This window comes from Pipra filicauda, unplaced genomic scaffold, assembly GCF_003945595.2.
Source record: "Pipra filicauda isolate LSUMZ 115617 unplaced genomic scaffold, ASM394559v2 scaffold101_size5749837_pilon, whole genome shotgun sequence".
Classification (NCBI taxonomy): Eukaryota; Metazoa; Chordata; class Aves; order Passeriformes; family Pipridae; genus Pipra; species Pipra filicauda.
Genome location: NW_024103452.1, coordinates 4,751,597 through 4,771,170, shown reverse-complemented (window position 1 = coordinate 4,771,170; position 19,574 = coordinate 4,751,597). Strand labels below are relative to the sequence as shown.

General features: G+C 39.3%; 1 protein-coding gene across 2 annotated transcripts in view; it reads left to right on the top strand.

Moving 5' to 3' along the window:
* Positions 1-19,574, top strand: part of SEMA3A (semaphorin 3A) — a 324,291-nt gene that overhangs the window by 154,233 nt on the left and 150,484 nt on the right. The window contains exon 3 of one of the 2 annotated variants that reach the window (XM_039389081.1): positions 6,406-6,603. In XM_039389081.1, coding sequence (XP_039245015.1) covers positions 6,492-6,603 — 112 coding nt within the window. In that variant the 5' untranslated portion in view covers positions 6,406-6,491. Of the gene's footprint in view, positions 1-6,319; positions 6,604-19,574 lie in introns of those variants that run through there. The other variant, XM_039389108.1, reaches the window with a different exon arrangement.

Sequence of the window (19,574 nt, the reverse complement as noted above, 5' to 3'; positions counted from 1 at the left end):
CCTGTGATGAATGGGTGGCACAGAAGACAGTGTTGCATCTTTCAAGTCTTTGACAGTTGGCAGTAAAGGTTACTAAGCAAAAGGTTGGCCATGATGGATCCCAGATACAATAGAACTGGGGATTTTCTGTATACAGAGCGATAAAGAGGGACATTTAGGGCTGACAGGAATGACTTGCATACTATGACAAATGAAGAGGTAAGGATGGGACTGTTGGCACAATACGTGAGAAACACGGGATCAATTTCTTGTCATGTCTCAGTGTGTGGCCTTGGGTTCAGGCCTTGAAAGGTATACAGGGGTCTAAAGATGCAAGTCAGAATACAAGAGGACTTTCAAAGTCAAGCAGAAAATCTTGAAAACCATATTTTTGTATTTATCTATACCTTATTTTTCTGATCATAGTAGTTTGTTGATTTTTTTTCAGGAAAATATTTTATGTATTGTCAGTTGTCCCAGTTCAGAAAAAAATATGGGTGATAAAAGCTCAAACTGGATTTGGATGCCAAAGTAGTTGAATCTGTAATGCGTTTGTGTGTAACACACCTTGTAAGTTGTCTCTCCATCCAGCAGTGGGGAAGAGGGCAGAATTGCTTTATTATCCATCTTTTCAGAGATCCACCAACCACAAAATCTTTTGGGTTAGAGGAGCAAGTGATTCTGCAGCTGGTTGTTTGGGGGAGACCTTCCGGCTTGATTAGACTTCCCTCAACAAAGTTCAACACATCAGACCTGGAATAGGATTCAAGGAGCCAAAAGTTTCGTGGCTGCTGTTGCTTTGGTTTTCTCTTTATAATGATTTTTCTTAAATTGGCTTTCCTATGAAGAATTAGAACATCAAATATTTCTTTGCATTTCCCTCATCTCCTGTAAAAAAACCCCATATGTCCAGTATTTCCTCAGCGAAGGTCAAAGAGCCAATAAACATAAGCAATTAGAGGGATGGAAGTCTCTGTATGTGGAAGTTAAAAGACTTGGAAATTCTGTTCAATTTGGATGAGTACACTAGAGTTAATCCATTGAAAACAGAAGCTACTGGCCCACATCAGGAATTGTGGAAAATAAACTTTTTGTAACTCTTATGAAAGTCGCATGCCCAACATTGAGATATTAAGGTGGGTTTCTTGCCATGGCTCTGGGTATCACAGTTGCCACACATCTGTGTATGAGATGAACATCAGGCAGCAGAGGCCAAGGGAATAGAAGAGGTTTGTTTAGGTTTGAAGAGAAATCTGAAAATGTTGCTGTTCAGACGGGCATATAACCTGTCTACAGAACAGGATGCAAAGAAAATTTTTGAAGAATTTGATGAGGTGTTTAATAGACCCGAAAGCATTGTGAATAAAACACATCATACTGATACAGATTCCATTATGCTGCCAAAAGTACAAGCATCACACAGAGTACAGTCTCATTAGTCCTGAGAAATGAAGGAAAAGTTGATTGTGACAAGATGGTAAGATGCAGTGTTACTGAGAGAATGCAGATACTGACTGGTCTGGTTAGCAACCCAATCACATACAAAAATAAAAAATATTACAGATTTATGCAGATTGAGGAGATTTGAATAAGGCTACCAAATGCAACATAGCCCAAGGGAGCGCTGGGGAAAGACATGTCTAGACTTCCAACATCAAGGATATTTCCAGATCTAGATGCAAGCCTGTGATTTTCACAACACCAGTTTGATAAAATTTTAAACTCTACACCTTCACATCTCTTTTTGCTGGTACATTTTTAAGTAGCTTTGCTCTGTGATTGTTTCAGAACTCAAAAAGTGCCACTCCACAGAATTTTAAATCCTTTAAAAAACAGATGGAAGCAGCTATTTAAAACCTCTCGAGTTAATGTGATAATCATCAGCACTGTAAAAATAATAGCTGATATGTAGTTCAGCAGGTCTGGTTATCAGAAGCATTTTTCTTTGTATAGGCCTTTTATTGGTTTCCTTCTTTTTTTTTTTCTTCCACAAGAAAAAGAGAAGAACAACTGTGTCAGCAATAAGCTCTATGTCAAATAGATTCCAGGTTTAGATTCCTGCCTGATATAGGCAAAGGACTTGAACTTAGAGGTAGAGCTTCATGACATGTTGCCTTCAGGAGTAAGACCAACATCTGAAGTTCCTCTGTATTGCTGCTTTTCCCCAATGCCACTTGATGGTCCTTTTTACTCAATTAGCTGGTGCATTCACTCATCTGCGTGAAAAACAATCCCTTTCATATGCCCACAGGGACTAGTCTTAAACATTCTTCTTCACCATGTTTCTAGTATGTCCCCACAAAAAGTCTGTAGTGTCCCAAATGAGAGAGTGGCAGGCAGTGACAGAAAAGGGAAATGTGGTAGATGATGCCTGGATATTCTTAAACGAGATTTTGCTTCTGAAGTCCCTATGTTGTGACACTGTGTTCTAGGTCTCTCGCACATCACATGACAACTGCACTTATAATTGGTTTCTAGACTGAGCCTCCTTTTGGACCAATAATTATTGAGTTATTTGAAAGCATTTTTCAAGTATCATTATGTGTAGAACTGGAGCAATTTCAAAGGAACCTTTTGCAGAACTGTAAATATTCTGCTTATCAAGCAATTCACCTGCTTTGAAAGAAAATCACAGGGAGTTAAGATTTTACATTTCCTGCAGGAGTGTGCTCTCTAGGGAGGTTTTTAGCAATAAGATACTGACTGAGAAGGTTTTCTTTCTCTGATTTTAACCAGAAATTGCACACTCAACCCAAGAAATCTTTCCCTCAAAAATTACTGGATTAGTAGTGAGTGTCAAAAACAGATTCTGGTAATTCCTGCGTAATTCTGAGAAGGACATGATGACATGAATATAAACAACTAATGACTCATCCAAAACATAGGAAACAATTCTGAAAACATAAGTACATTTCTAAAGCACACTAAAGACTTTCTTAAAACAGTTGAGCTTTCAAGAGCTTCTAAGTATAAAAATCACAGCAGCAGCAAGGTTTGAAGTAATCATGAGTCAAGTAATACTATTTCTGAGTAATGAGAATGATGCACCAAAATGATGCCAACTTGTAAGTGATTGAAAGAGTAATTCTGTATGGATAGTTAACAGGGAAAGCCCAGAAGTATCAAAAAATAATTTTTTGTGGGATCTATCAATGTGAAGTTGCTGCACATATTGGAAGGTGGTATAAAAAAACTCAAAAATAATAATGCAACACAGCATGAGAGCAGAAATGTTAAACAGAACCCACAAGGGTCTATCCGGGTTTCGAAACATAAAACACTATATAGAATGTCATATAAATACCATTACACAAAATAAAAATAGAATCTGCAACAAATATGGGAAAAGATGCAGAAGAATTGTTATTCCTTGTGAACCTGCAGTACAATAATGGAATAATTAATTAAGCTGGTAACTGTGGTCTTCATTTCTTCAGGGGATAAGGGTATTATATGAAGAATTGGATTTTACTTTTTGCCTCTCTCTAAACTCAGCAGTTAGATCTCTTTTAAAAGACCAAAGAAAAAAGGTGAATAGATTTTTACTTGAAAGTGAATTGTTGCCCACCCTAAATTCCCAGAGTTGATGTTTCTGGCACTTGCAGTAGGAGTGTTGGCCAAATCATTCCTTCCAAGCAGAGCCCAGTTTCGCCTTGGCAGAAGCACCATATGGCAATGGGTGCCTTTGAGATATAAAGCCTCTTCAAACACCACTGAAGTGCTGCCATTGCCCCTCTCCTAATAAGGGGTGTAGCATATGCTCTCCTGACTAGCTGATTAGCACTACTTAGAGCTAAATAGCAGGAGGATCAGGTTTTACCCTTCCCTGTGTCTTTAGGATGGTGCATCCCACAGAGGAAGGCAAAAGCGAGTGGTTTCTCACATGAAGGATGGAAAAAGTCTCATCTCTCCTCAAATAATGCTGTATCATATCTCTCAGATGCAATCTTGGATAAATCACTATTCATTGTATTTAATCCACACATTTTTCTGAGGAAAATATATATTGACTGGGGACGTGATTTGCTTGTTTGATTGACATAAAATAGTCTGGAGTGTTATACATTCATCATACATGAGAAAGACAGACTTTTAGCTTTGTATTATCTTTTCTTATAAGAAAAAAAATTAGCTGTGCCTTCTTTATGCAACTAGAAGTAAATGGAGTGTAACAACATCATTGTAAAATGATGTGCTTTATAAAGTCCTGAATATGGTGCATCTTTTGTGTTTTGTTTCTAATTGTTTGCTCAATACAAAAGGATAATTCATTAGGCCAATTCTCCAAATAATCTCAAAGTGACATGAATTCCTTTGCAGAGTGAATGTCTGTAGCAAGTAATCCATGGAAAACAGACAGGCGTCTCTTGTCATTTTGGAGCTCTAATCCACTGCCTGGAGCATGAAAATGCTCAGGATAACAAGTGCGGGAATGACCAAAATCAACATTATTTTTTTATTTTCTTTTCTTAACAATGCTGCTGATCAATAGAATTGCTGAATCTGGCAGATACAATGCCACGGGATTAATGAATTAAGCTCAGGAAGCAGAAGAATCTGTTAAAAAGGAGAGGGGGGAAAAGCCCCTTCTTTTCCACTGGTGTGTGAATATTAAGCAATGAAAGCAGCAATGACAGAACTTTAGCCCTTGCTTTACCATAGCATCAAGCCTTGTTCTGCATGGGTCTTTACATTTTAATTAGAACCATACTGACACCCGCTTTTTCAACTATGAACTTCAGTTTTAAACTTAAAACTATTTCCCAAATGCTGGTTTAGTAGCTAGGTCTGAACACAGAAATTCTGAGATGCTGTGTTCTGTAAAATTCAGGCTGCAGTGTGGTCACCATCAGTAGGACTAGATAACTGGTTTTCAAACCACAGTAAATAATGATAAAAGGAAGGAAGAGACTCTCACAGAAATGCCATAGCCTCTGTCACCACAAAGTACTCACATACTCTGTTTTCTGGAAAACCATAGAATGAAATAGAGGTCATCACACTTCCTTTGACAATGCCAATGTTTTATAAAGGTCGATTGCCAGCGTTTTTTGTCAATACAGCATTAGGAGTGTAATACAGGGCACATATCTGTGTAAGACATTACATTCCAAAAGGCACATTACGTTGATATTCAGCACAGCATGGAAATTTTAATACACTATCATTCACTAGAAGGGGGTTGTTTGAATGTGTGGGAGGAGAGAGCTTAAGTTTGCTTATATGTTTATATTTACAGCTCCTTAAAGACCTCTGGGGATTTTGTGTATCCTATTGTTTAAACAAACAAACAAAAATCACTATCTAGTTTCATTGTCTAAAAATATATTACAATAATCACAGTCCTAGAAATCGGGAGGTTTGGAACATTTTCAACTCATAAGAACACTTCAGAGAATATGCCGGTGTAATTTATGAGCCCCTCAAGACCTGTCCATGTCTTGAACTGATTGTTGAAGTGGGCTTTACTAGGAATTTCTTTTCCTGAATTGGAGTAGTGCAGGAGGTGGGGAGGACGGGAGGGGTTAGAGCAACCTTCCCTAACAAGGCTTTAAAAGCTTCAGTTGTAAAGTTATGCTGATGGCGAGACTTTGTTACTTGTTAACTGGGAACAACCCGAAGAGGATTACGCTACGGGCAGGAGCTGTTATTTATGTGGGTAGCAACGTTGTGGGTTGTGTTGCGCTGCTGCTTTTAAAGGGGGGACGCGCATCTTTTGATTAGACCCGTAAAATTAAATTTTAAAAGAAAAAATAAAACAAACAAACAAAACCCCAAACCAAGCAAAAAACCCCAAACCCAACAACCTGGACAATGACACGAAACAGCTGGTGAAACGTCTAGCTCCGTGCCTTTCCCCAAGCTCGGTGGAGGTTTCTGTTCTCTCATCTCTGCCGCGATGTGTTCCTTTTTTTTTTTTCTTTTTTTTTTTTTTTTTTTTTTTTTTTTTTTTTTTTTCATTGCATGTGCTGTGACAGCCGGGGAAGGGGAAGCGGGTGGAGGGGCGGGTAGGGGGGGGGTAGAGGGGGGGTCGATCCTCCCGGCGCTCCCATTGTCAGCCGCTCCCGGGAGCGCGGGCAGAGCCCGGTGTCCCCCCGCGCCTCCTCCATGTGCGCGGGGAGCGCGGGGCCGCCCCCGCCGCCCGGGACCCGCCCGCCGCGCGGGGAGCGGGGCCCGGCCCGGCCCGCCCCGGCCCGGCCCGGCCCCGGCCCCTGCCCCCGGCCCGCGCCGCCGCCGCCGCCCGCATCATGCCGCCCCCCCGCCCGCACGCCGCCCGGGGGCTGCCTCCTTTTCCGGCCCGCGGCGTGTGCGTGAGAGGGGCTTGAAGTTGCCCCGGCGGCGGCGGCGGTGGCGAGCGGGGGGCCGGGGCGGCAGCGACAGCGGCAGCGGAGCCCACCCCCATCACCTGTTACCTCCGCTCCCCAGGTTGCCTGAAGTTCCCCGGCGGCGCCCGGCAGGACGGGGAGCGCCACGGCTGCGGCTGGCGGGGACCCTACAGTGGCTGCTGCAGCATGGGCTGGCTCAGGGGGATTGCCTTGCTTTCCTTGGGAGTATTACTAGCGGGAAGAGTCAACTGCCAGCATGTAAAGAATAACGTGCCAAGGCTCAAATTATCCTATAAAGGTAAGTCTGTTTTTCTCTCTCTTATTCTCGGTTTTCCTCCAAGCTCTCCTTCTCCTTGCCCCGTCGCTCCCTCCCTCCCCACCTTCCTCGCTGCTTTTCCTTATCTTCCAAAGGGGAAATTGGCATTTGGAGAAATTTCTGAAAAAATTTACTCTAAAAGCCCCTCCGTGCTGCGGTCGGCACCAGGCAGTTTAAACCCAGACAAAGAGGAGTTAGTTGCGTTTGCAGACGAGGACTCCGGATCGCGCTGATCCCTGTTAGAGCATTTTTCAGTCTCGCTCTGTTTCATTGGACTTTACTCTTTAAAACGATGAGTCGTGTTTGGCTACCCAGCTCATCTTCCCCATGCTGGGCATGCAGTGCAGCCACAATCCCAGATTTGTTTTAAACAGCATGGAATAGATGATGATTTGTGTTTATTTTATTTTTTTAGGCATGAAGTGGTTAATTTTCAAGTCATGAATATTCAGTTTGTACAAATCTGACAATCAGATGCCTAACATAAGCAGTAGATGGTGGGTTTGCCAAGAAACTATAAACTGAAAAGAACAGATCAGTCCAGAAAAGGAGGAGAGGACTGCTAGGCACCAGAAAACGCTGCCTATGGATGTTTAATGCAGTGCGATTTATTTGAACCAGCGTTGTTTTCGGTGTAGTCTGATGTGTGTCATAAGAGATCACAGGGAAGGTGTAACTGAAGAAAGAGAGCTGTGAGATTGCGTTTACGTTTGAAATTGTGTAATGCCACTCACACTGCAGTTGTCAGTAATTAACTTTTGTATAGTAGTGCCAGTATTAAAGGAGAACAGTGAAGTAGACAGGCTCTTCTCTTTATCAGCATAGTTCTACTCTTAAGTACATTTTCAGAAGAATTCACCAAATCTGGAGAATGTACGACTGGGAAAGAAGTTGAAAATGTGAGAGCTGTAGAGTATTTTTTCTAAAAAGGAGAGTTATACACCAAGGTGTATATACACATCTCTCTCAAGAGCTGCCTCCTCATAATTCTCAGATTATTGAAGGCTGAGAGAAGGAGCAGCAGCAGCAGCTACGGATCTGAAAGGGGGGAGGAGAAGTAACACACTGCTTCTACAGCAGGGAAAAAGAGAACATGTGTGTGCATGCCTGGTCATAGATGTCAATCTCAGTTTACATAGTGTCACTACATCTCTTGCCAGTAGAAATACGTTTTCCATTTTTTTTTCATCTTTCTCGTGCTGCAAATGAGAGAGGGGAAAGTCCTCTCTGATACAGGGCAGGCGTCATTTTCACACTCCAGATGAAAAAAAAATTAAGCACCTGCAAAACTTGGATGTGCTGCGTGAAATAAATGCGTGTGCTGAGTTTTCTTAAAGAACATGTATATGCATATTTGTGAGTATTTAAACTTGAAAATACATGTATGAAAAGAACACTTTAAGAGATTCAGAGTCTGTTAATTTGATTTTAATGAGAAAAAACATTTGTCTTTAACACAAAATTGATTATTTTGAGTAATGGAATCTGAAGAAAGCTTCTACTGTAACTACATGTCATGTCAAAAAACTCATTAAAAACCTCTTAATTGCTTCCAAACTTTTACAATCATACTGAAACTCAGATTATTATATAGAAGCATAAATACTATAAAAATATACTGTAAAGGGGTTTAATAGCTAATTAATTATTGTGGTTTTTTTCACCCTTTTAAAGTTTATCCATGGCTCAAGTCTGCTACCCCTGCTCATATTGGCTAAATGCACAGAAACTGATTTCAAAAAGTGACCAGATGTGACTGAGAGTGGTTTTCTTCTTTTTCCTTTTTTCTTCTCCTTTTTTTTTTTCCTATTTTCACCCCACTGGCGCTGTATCCTTATGCAGTTTAACAGTATTTTGCTACTCTGCTGATTGGTTGTTTTCCATTCTGCTCTTGCTGGGACAATAGGTCTAATTTTCAGTTTTTAAATATATGAGACGTCAAATTTTGATATATGGTCAGTCCTATATGAGCAAAACAGGAAACTGAAAGGAACATTGAATCTGTTTTATATGTGGTGGATCACTGTGTACCAAATATGAGTTCAAGTGCTGAGCAAGCCTATCTAGCAAAGATAGTAAATGCATAGTTAATCCAAAGGAAGTTAAAAGTCTGAAGACTTACAGAAATTCACACTCTGGCCTTTGATTCACTTGTTTGACTTCAAACATGTAACTCTAAGAATCAGATCAGACTACTCACATACTTAATGTTAAGTACCAGTGTAAAGGCTTGGCCAGGTCAATAAGAGCTTGTTGCTTGTGCTGCTGCATTGATCACCGAGTATGGGGATGTCATTGTTAGTCAGGGAAAACTAGGCTTTGTCAGCTCGTGCTTTTCCTGACAAATTTTGCTTCTAGCGAAGTATTCAATGCACAGATCAATGTTAACACCGTGCGTAGGAACATCTTAAAAGCTGTGGGTATTGAAAATACGTCTTTTAGGCACTGACAGAATGCCTCACATGACAATATGTATCTCTCTGGATATACCTCACAGCTGTGTGACTATGTGATATCAAGTGATTCATCTCTATTTAAACTGCTTGCAAGTAGAAAAATAAGCTACCCAGCTACTTACCTGTTCCTCATCTCCATGAAGAGATGTGGTTGAGTAAAATAAACTTATGATATTGAAAAAAAAAAAACGCCAACCATGCAGGTTGACAAGAATGACCCAAGTGACTTCACTTTTCTGTGACTGTCATTGTACTTTCTTTTAAGATGTGTGCTTGTTTTTTACCTAAACAAATACCTTGGAGCTAATTGTCGGTGCTTTATTTCAAAAGAAAACCGAGGATGTATTTTAACTTCTTGTTTGTCTCGACTAATTAGATGTCAAACATGGTTAAAAAGCTCAGGCATTTGCTTTAAAAGTTAGTGAAATGAGTCATGAAGGGTTAAATCCCTGCCAGACTTGATTTCCTATGGTCACTTGTTTTCAAAGGCCCAGTATTAGCTCTGCCGTTTCCCAGGTTGCTGGACAGAAGTTTTGGTGAACTCCTGTTCTTGCTTCCTCTTAAATCCTTGTCACTCAGTCTTGCAGAAGATTAGAAGCATCCTACGGGGCATGTTATGGATAGGAAGAGGAAGAGAAAGTGTATAAATGCATATGTTAGGACCACATCTGTAGTCTGAAAAGGTTCCTTTTGTTTATTGCAAAACAGAATTTTGGTTATTTGGTTTACATCACTGGGATTTTGGTGGCATATTAAAGAAAATTTGAGGAGATCACTAGGGAAATCTTTGTCCAGCTGACATCTGTGGTGAAGCTCCTGTTCAGTAGCTTCAGGGTTTTGCTCTGTACTTTTTAAAGTTTCCAAGCATTTTCATCTTTGTGCATGAATGAGAAAGGTTTTACTCAGATGATATTTATCCATTTATTTCAGTCAAAGGTAATTAATATGATTAAAAGCCTGATCCAAAGTTCATTGAAGTCAATAAGTTCTGGATCATAGCCTAAATGAGGTAAAACTAACCATAAACCCGAAAGCTCAGTTGAGCTCTTCAACCTCTGAGCTCTTCTTTTTGTGTCCTTTGAAGACTGTGTCCTTATTGTAAAGTAACAAGAAATGTCATTGTTGATATGTCAAAAGTAAAGGAATCTTCCTTTAAAGAATGTAGGGGGCTTGGGTTTTGCTTTTTTTTTTTTTTTTTTTTTTTTTTTTTTTTTTTTTTTTTTTTTTTTTTTTTTTTTGTGTTTTTTTTCTAATCTTCAACTCTGATGTCGGTTTTAAGTCTCTATATTGTGTCACTAGGTCACAGATTCTGTTCAGGAAACTTCTACTGAGCACAGAGTTCTCAGAAAGATGGTGATCAAGTTGAGTGTGCAAAGTTTAAAACAATAAATATAGCCTGAACTCCAGATGGATTTCTTGTATCGTTTATTGTTTCCTATTTTCTTTTGCTCTCCTCAGTATGGAAGGGGTAACAGCACAGAGATGGAACCAGCTATGGTAACCTTTAAATATAAACAATTAAGCCCAAAGAAAGAGAGCGTTTCCATTAACAGTTCCTTGATTTACAGATTTTTTCCCAAGGCAACCCTGATTTTTGTCTCCAAATGAAAGTTGTGAACCCAACTTTCTCAAATCCATCTGTCATGTCTTATTTGTCTATTGAAAATTACTAAATGCTGTAAGTATGTTTTGCAAGAGTACATGTGTGGTTCTCCTCTGTTATTGTTGCTCAATTGGATACATATTACTTGAGAAAAAGTAAGTGGAAAAGCATTGCACGCAGATTTAGCTGTATTACTCCCTGGCTCCAATTCAAGCCATATTAAATATAAGTGTCTTGTTTAAAGTTGCAGTGATATTGACAACTACTCCATCCTTGATGTGCAGTTGATTTACAGTTTTATAGGATGGATTTTTTTATCCGGATGAAATCCTGGCCCTAGTGAAAGCAATTGCAAAACTTGTGTCCGTTTCAATCTGTCCAACGTGCAGTGATGAGGGAGGAATGGCACTGCACTGAATTACCTGTACGTAGACTGATGTAAATATGATACCTGTGTTGACCCAGTCTGGTTGTAGCTGATGACCTGCCGGTGGGTTTGATTGTGGTTTCTCCTTTCCATCAAACTCTATAACTCACAGTTCAATACCTCCTCAAATATTAGGAAAGCAGGGCAAAGTAGGAGAAGGAAATGGGGAGAGAAATATTGGCAAGGGAGACTGTTTCTCTTAAGTTGAGACCAGTATTGGAGTTTGTCTCATATTTCAAAGTATCTGCTTAAAAAACCTTTGCTTCAACGATGTTGTAAGAGTACTGTCTGAGGGAAGAGCCTCTCTGATGTGCCTGAAAGGGAGAGAAGGACAGACCCGACTTAGGAAGAAGACTGTGAAGAAAGGTAAAACAGGGAGATTTGCATCTTTGGCTTCTACTGTTTCTGACATTTCTACCCAGCTCCAGAACTCTCAGACCTCACTGTTCAGTCAGTGCAGGAGGCTGGGAGACAGTGAATATATCAGATGCAGCCACAGCCTCTTCACCATTTTTTTTCACCCCAAAAGGATGAGTCTTTAAGAGAAGATCTGTGTGTCGGTCTTTCTATCATTGGTTGACTGGGGCCTTCACAACACCTGGGAACTCTTAGGATGGTGGTAGGACTACCCTGCCTGCATCTGACAGCCCACAGGCTGACAAGAGGGAGATGCTGATGAAGGAAGTGCCTAAGTTCAGATCTTGCCTATATAGGGAAATTTTCAGCTAGCTAATTAGGGCCTCAGACAGGCAGTGTAATTGGAACAAGGAGGGTGAAAACCTAGCCCAACATTCTCATTTTGTGTTTCCAACTTTCCCATTTAATTCCCGTGGAAAAAGTGGTTTTTGAATTACAGAGCCTCCCTTTTCTGAGAAGCTGGAGTTCTCTATAATTATTTGTGCTGTACGGTTTACAAATGACTGAATTATTCATGTAAGGTACTGTATTGACAGCCATGGAAACTCCACTCTTTTGCTGTGTACAAGGTTGCAGCACTTACTTGTACTGTTTTTTACAACATCTTTAAAACTCTGACCTGTTGAGGAATTTAAATATCCATAGTTTCACTGAGCTCAGTGGAACTACTGATAATTGAAGTCTGCCTTAAAATTTACTTCTGTGCTTGAAGCTTTTGATCAAGACTGAAGTACCTGTCTGTTTGCTTAGGGTTTATTCAGGTATGTACTTATTCCATAACATTTAGCAAAACAATATTTGAAGTAAAAAACCTGGTCTTTGGAAGTTGTTACAGTGTAAATAGGTTATTTATTATAATCTCTCCTGCGTGAACCTCCGTGTGCGCAAAAATCATTTCTGTGGAGTTCCCACCTGAAAAGAAACCATTAAATAATTTGTTTTCTTGAAAGTGTTTTTTCAGGTTTAATTCAATGCATTGCTATATTTTGATCCTTTTAATATGCTTTTGACTTGCTTAATCACTGATTCCGCATATGACCTTTAATGCCCACAGCTGCTGTTTGAGAGACATCTTCTTTATTTACTTCCTCTGGCTCACAGACTTTTCCCTCCTGTGCATACCTGGAACACTGGAGTGGAAGCACCGGTAACACAAAGTTGCTCCAATATTTTCAACATTTTCTACATCAGCTAGAGCCTGACTTGACCCCAGTTCGATCTGAAGCAAAATCACATCTTCACCTGAGGCAGTGCCTAAGTGACTGAGAAGAAAACAAATCCTTCTAAATGGTGTCCAATGGTTGTGACATTTTCCAGTTGTTTGAAAGCTAAAAAGGGTAAAATTGTTTTCAGGCTCCCACGCACTTATTTTTAAGCAAATGTGTGGGGTGGACCCTGGGAGCTCTATGTCAAACTTTTAAATGGAAGTTCTGTAGCTTGTTCTGGTGCTCTTGTTAATTAAGGTACACGTAAAAGTTGCTGCTGGGGTTGTGCTGGTGCTGGTGGGCAATTCAGCAAATTCCTTCCCTTGCAGGATTAAAGCTCCCTTCAGGAATGTCTGCAAGGTCAGGGTCCTCCCACATACAGCCTTCATATAGGTTACCTGCTCTCCTCCAGTAACAGCTGTGGATAGTAAGAATAACTGTGGGGATAGTACTTTTACTTGACTTTTCCTGTTTTTTCTGAGTGGGATAGTGTCTGAATGTACGAGAGAGAAAATGATGGCCACAGCTGCTGAGAACATCAGAAATCTTAAGAGTGTTGTAACCTTTCTCCTGCACCACAGGAGGTTCTCTGTGGTGTCTCTCTCTTTCTTTGTGACTGACATAGTTAGCCACATTAGGCTCTTTTCACTATCAGTGGAAGGAGAGGTACCTCCAGAGAGGTAATCTTGGGTTAGGCAGATTGAATGAGACTTTAGGGGTGCTCATCACTTTTCAGTGTCTGTAAAAGGAATTAAGCTTCTTGTTTATTTATTTAGTTTCTTTCTCTCTGGGAAGGTATCAAAAGAAAGTACAGTTAACTGCTAGGGAAGAAATTAGGCTGTATGTTGATCCAAAGCTTCCTAATTTAAGAAACTGTCTTTGCTTAAATGAGTATTTAAAGTTGTGTAAAAATTGAGCTGATTAAACTTACATATGCCCTCACTATCTGTGATCTTGAGGTCACCTGTGACTACCTAAATTTTTACCAAACTTCCAGCTATAGCAAGAAATACACAGTACCACTACAGTCTCCATATTCTTAAAATTATTACCTAATTTACTTCTCACATTTCCCATGCCTCTCCTCATTAATAAGCTCATCCTAAATCCAGTAACACATGCTGGAAGTAACTGTCTGGGGCTGCAGAGCTTTACTAATTTAATAGCTTAATCATTCAGAGCTTTCAATAAGCTGTCCCCTGACCAGCTCTGTTACTTTCTGAATGTTTCTGCACTTTAAAGAGAAAAACATATTCAAGACTGAATTCTGTAGAGCATAGTTTGCAAATAAAAATCCATATGTATACGTACAACTCAAAGGACAGGTGCCGTGACCCTGAATCTACCCTTTTTCAGCCAAACAATTTCAAGGGTGAGAACAGGATGAAACCTAATTTATTAATTTCTAAAAAATCTAAATAGACTTGCAGTTTGGGGGATTCTTTTCTCAGTTTGGGGATTACAGATCCCCCTTGAGCTAAATGTATCTACAGCAATCCCTGAAATGTGTGAGCACTAGTCTACTTTCTGCCACATTTAGTTTTCATCCCATGCTGTTTGATAGCCAAACACAGTAAAGTCAGAAGTTTTTGCTATTCTTCTAATGTTTTAAAGGTGTTTGACATTTATTGGGCAGCCTGCTTATCTCTCCAGCTGGATGTTGCAGAAACTTTAGAAGTGAGCAGTCAAATAAAATTCTCATCTCTTATAAATATTTTCGTGCAAAGTTGGATCTTGCAGGGAACAATCTGAGGAATGAAGTAGTTATTTGCTTTCATCTAACTTGTGGAAGGAGGTAAAAGAAAGCTCTCCTTTACTCTCCACTCTAATGAAGCAAAGCTCATGTTGGTTCCGATGGCCCCTCTTGGCTCCTTTTGAAATTCCAGCCTTGTATGAGAAAAGGACACAAAAAAGCTCTGTGAGATAATTTAAAGGATTTAGAGCTGCCTTTCAAAGGGGAGGGGTTGGTGGCCTTTTCTAGAGGCAGCAGATTATAAATAAGCTCACAAGCATCCAAAAGAGCTGCAGAGAGTGCAGGGTACAGCTTTCATGACCAGCTGACGCTGGAATAGCAATAGATCCCACATGTGGCCAAGGCACAGAGCGAGGTTGCTTAAGATGAAGTGGTGATTTCAGGGTGTTAATATTACTTCTTTCATGGATTTCCCACTGCAACTTCACTACTTTTGCATGAATGTAGAGTCTGAAATGGTTCGGATGCCTAATGAAGCTCTTTTTCTCAAAGCACGACAAAGGTCATATCAGTAATGATGAATGTTGCTCTGTGGTATCTCTAGGACAACTTGGTCTCACCTCTATCATGCCAGGTCCTTTTCAAGGTCTCTATTCTGTTAAGCCCATGTGGTAAATCCAGTTCCTGTCGAGTGATAGGAGGCACAGCAGAAACAATGTCTGGGAATCTGGGAGAGACAACTTTTATCTTCCAGACTGTGTTTTTCCCCATATTCACTTCTACTACAGCAGATGAATGGCTATATCAGAACTTACTCTGATGGCCTTGAAGACAACAACATAAATGTATTCCCGAGCTACCTGCAAATTGCATAGTTAGGAAATCACTTCATTCTAAATTGCTCTTCCAAGAGGTGTCAGTCCATCCACCAAGACCAAGTATATATTCAGTTGTACAGAAATGTATGATAACATTTCCAAAGAGCTCTAGCTGGCACTTCTCTGAAATGTCATAAACATCAGCAAGGCAATATTTGGAGCATGTTGGCTATGCAGTTATCAGTATGGTAATCTCTGTCTATATTTTTGTTCCAAATGTGTATCCTTAGTTGTTTGTACTCTAGCCATAAAAACTGACCTGCAACAAATAGGCAAGCAAGATTTCAACTCAAGTGAAAAGATCAGAAATTTGTTAAAATTGAAAGAAAATTCTTCATAGCTCCTTTTAAAAGTGTGTTATAAACTAAACTATTAACAACAGTATTTTATGTTGAAAATTTTGCTTTTCTCTGCAGCCTGGAGTATTGAGATAAAGAATTACATAAATTTCTAATTCTATTTATTCAGATTTTGTTTCTCATCTGTAATGGGAAACTGCTAGGTATTCTACTTCCTTCTCTGGCATCCTTTTGCAAGTTTGTGTCTTTTATCATTCTTTAAACCTGCATTGTAACTACATTCTTTACTGGCTAACAGTCACATAAATTAGGAAAGTTTTGTTCATCTCAGCTACATCACCTACAAATGGAGGTTGGAGGTTAACAGAAACCCAGCACCACAGCTGATGATACACAGGAAGTCTGTATTGTAAAGGGAATCAAAGAAAGTACCATAAAAGGGAAATCCTATTAATTCTTTGGCTCTTCTGTGTCAACTTCTTCACCTGTAAAGTGGTATTAAGTGATTTCATGAGGAATTTCTTAAGGTCAGAGACTTGCCATGCTTATTCAGAGTTGTATCCTACTCTCAGAATAATCCCATTAATGTGTGTATTCAAAGTTCGGTTAGAACTTACTTTTGATCAACATGCAAAGGCCTTACAGGTACTTTAAAGTGATAATAATAATAATATTCACAGCTGTGTATGCCTGTGAAATGAAACACATACCTATTATCCAGGAAGCATATCTAATTTAATTCAATTTGGATATTCCAGACAATTTTATACAGAAACAATGTTTTTTGGAGTATCTGCCTCTATTTCACACTAAATACACTGTGAAGGTGATTACAGATGGCTTGGAAGAAGAGCCTTTGTGTTTAGTCTTTGCAATATTGTCTAAAGGTATGTGAGTGCTTGTGAGATTCTGCCCTATTTCTGAGTTTAAGCTCTTTTTTTAAATTATAACTGATAATCGTATTTTAAAATTGAGAGGAAATTAAAAATTTTATTTTTTTCTTGTGCTTATCAGACAAAACTAAACCCCTCATTTGGGCAATTCTTCCCTTTCCAAATAGTCTATTCCTTCCCAAGCCACTGGTGCTTCATACTCCTCGACTCCTACAGGTGTACATGTTTCCTTCCCAACAGATTCTGGAGAAAAAAACCTTCTCTTTCTTTGTGCACATATCCCTTTTTCTGGCTTTCCATACCCCAAATGTTCCCCAACCTTCTCCAGGATGAGGGCAGCCTTTCTTAGCCACTTGGGGAAGCACTCATTAATCCGTTGAGTCAGTTATAATTGCCTATCATTTGTGACTCACTCACTGGAAAACTGTTGCTTGACAGCCCTAGTTCAAACCTAATAATGAGGATTAACTGCTATAATAAATTCAGAAGTAGAATTTTGAATCTCTAAAAGATTCGCATCCTCATTCCTAAAATAAGTAAGAAAGCACCTGTTCCCTTCGTCATATATTCCACATACCTCAAATGCAGCATTTAAATATTATCTTCAGTGAATTATCTCAAGGAATTTTTTTCTTTGCTTTTATACTTCCTCATGCCACTTATATGAAGTAATTGTTGTATTGTTGTTATGAATAGCATTCGTTTTTTTCCGTAATTAAGTACTGGTTTTCATGTCATTAATTGAGACATACAGAGAAAATATCAGATTTTCTATGATTTTGATGTACTTTTGAACTTCAACCACAAGTCTGTAGTGTGATATGTTCAACTATGGTGTCTTACTTGACCATCTACTGCATAGTTTTCTTACAGTTTTGTTGGTGCTAGAAGAGCCAAGTTCAATTCTTAAGGCTGGCAAACAGACCAACAGAGACCAATGTAAAAGGTCCTCTTTATTTGTGTCAAAACTGACTTTTTCATATGTCTTCGGAGAGACAAGTGTCAAGGGTCATGTGTATTATTATTCTATATTAGAAATTTTAAGCTATCATCAATTATTCTGGTGTAAGCCAAATGTAACATTATTGTGTTAATGTGACTGCAGTGTTGCGTGTTCAGACCACTGGTTCTGCTAATTGACATAGCACCAAAGGGAATGAGGACATGGCCAAGCAATGCAACTTGTAGGTTTTTAATACAATTTCCATAGCTGAGACCATAAACAGCCCCTTAAGGTAATTTCTCATAACTGCCACTCTCTTTTTTTTTTTTTCTATCAGCATGTAGGAATATGACAAATGCTGAATTTTGTTTCACTGTAGATTCACCCCCATTACTATGCATAGAAACTATTTTACCTTATGCCAGACATATGGAAGTGATCAATGTATGTAAATTGCATGAGGAGAGGTGAAATACAGCTTTTTAGACGAGGAAATGTGTATTTGTTTCTAGTTAGAAGACACTGAAATCACGCCAGAAAAGACTTTGGGTCTTAAGACAAGTTTTCCTTTAAAATAACAACTGGTGAGTGGGTAGAATAGCAATGATTTTTGATAATCACCATGAAAGCACAATATTGTCCTGAGCTGAACCACTCAGACAGGTCTCTCACCGGGGTTTAAGACACCAGGGTTTGAGAGGCAATTGCTTGCATGTGCAGGGCCAGACTGTGGACCTGTTCTATGCAGAGGTGAACTGTTCTGGGACCCACTGTGCTCAGTAGTGCAAGTCAAGTTTCTTCAAACAGGGTTTGACTGGCAGGGCCAACTTAAATGTCTGCTTTTCATTTTCCTTCCCTGATGTCATGGTGTACCCACAGTGCAATGACTTGAACCTAGTCTCAAAATCTGGGGTTTTGAGGGGCTGAGTTACTTTGTTGGGTTCTGAGTGACCGCAGGAGGAAAAAGCAAGAGCTTAAGTCAGCTATGCTTTTCAAATAGTTTTTAAAACTACTGTGCCCCAGCTGGTCTCTAAGTAACCAATACTCATTTTATGACTGAGACATTCACTGTGCTCCCCAAATTTTCCATTCCAAGGAAGTTGGACTTTTTTTTTTTTTTAATATATATTCACTACTGCAGAATAAGAAACTAATCTAGAGTCTGGCAAGGCTTTATTCTAAAGCATTGTCATATCTTTCATTCTGAGTTGAAAAATGGGCAGATCACTGGGCTTCATAAATGTGTGGAAAAGCTGTCAAAGCTCCTATTTGCATGTGAATGGTCAGCTGAGGTAGGAAGGGAGATATGTAAATAATTCTCCAGCTAGCTTCTGGCAAAGATGGTTGCATTTCAAAGTGCTGTGAAAAGCAGCACCATAAAACTTTAACCTATTCACAGGTATGGAAACTCCCACACCTTAAACAGATCTGCTGTAATAATGACCACTTGGGGAAAAATGAATCTTAAAAAGCAATATCAGATCTCCAGGTACTATACATTTTCCACTTCTTTTAATATTTCATAAAAGAGAAGCTAAAAAAGCCACTCTCCCCCTTCCCACAAGGAAGAAAAAAAAAAAAGAAAGAAAGGGGGGAAAAAAGCACAAGATCTAAGCAGTAAGCAGATGTAGACCTTCATTGAAAGTCTGGCAGATAAGTTTGATAGCAGTGGAAGAAATGTAAAGGATTTGAGTATTATTCTGTATTATGTCTGTATCTGACCTAGGAGCCACCCAAAATAATAATTACTTTAATCTTCCTTACAAACTGCTAGCATTTCACTATTGTGTTCTGTTGTTGTACTTCAGTACATGCTCAACTAGGTAGAACTGGTGAATGTTTTAGCTTAAAATTAAATGTGTCCTTCAAAATATACAGTTCTTCATGCATCCAAAAAGGTGAAAAAGTAGAAGTAAACAGTAGAAAAATGAGGAACACTGAGTAAAAATATTAATAGTCTCTGAGCCAGACTATTTTCTACATATTTTATTGTACCTTGTGTCCGCTTAGATAGAAGTTGCATATGGACAAAGATTTACTAAGCCCTTTATGCCTGAAACAACTCCAAAATCTGAGATTAGGCAGGCACAAGGACTACAAAAATGTTTTCAAAGTAAAGTTCACCTCCAAAATTGATAT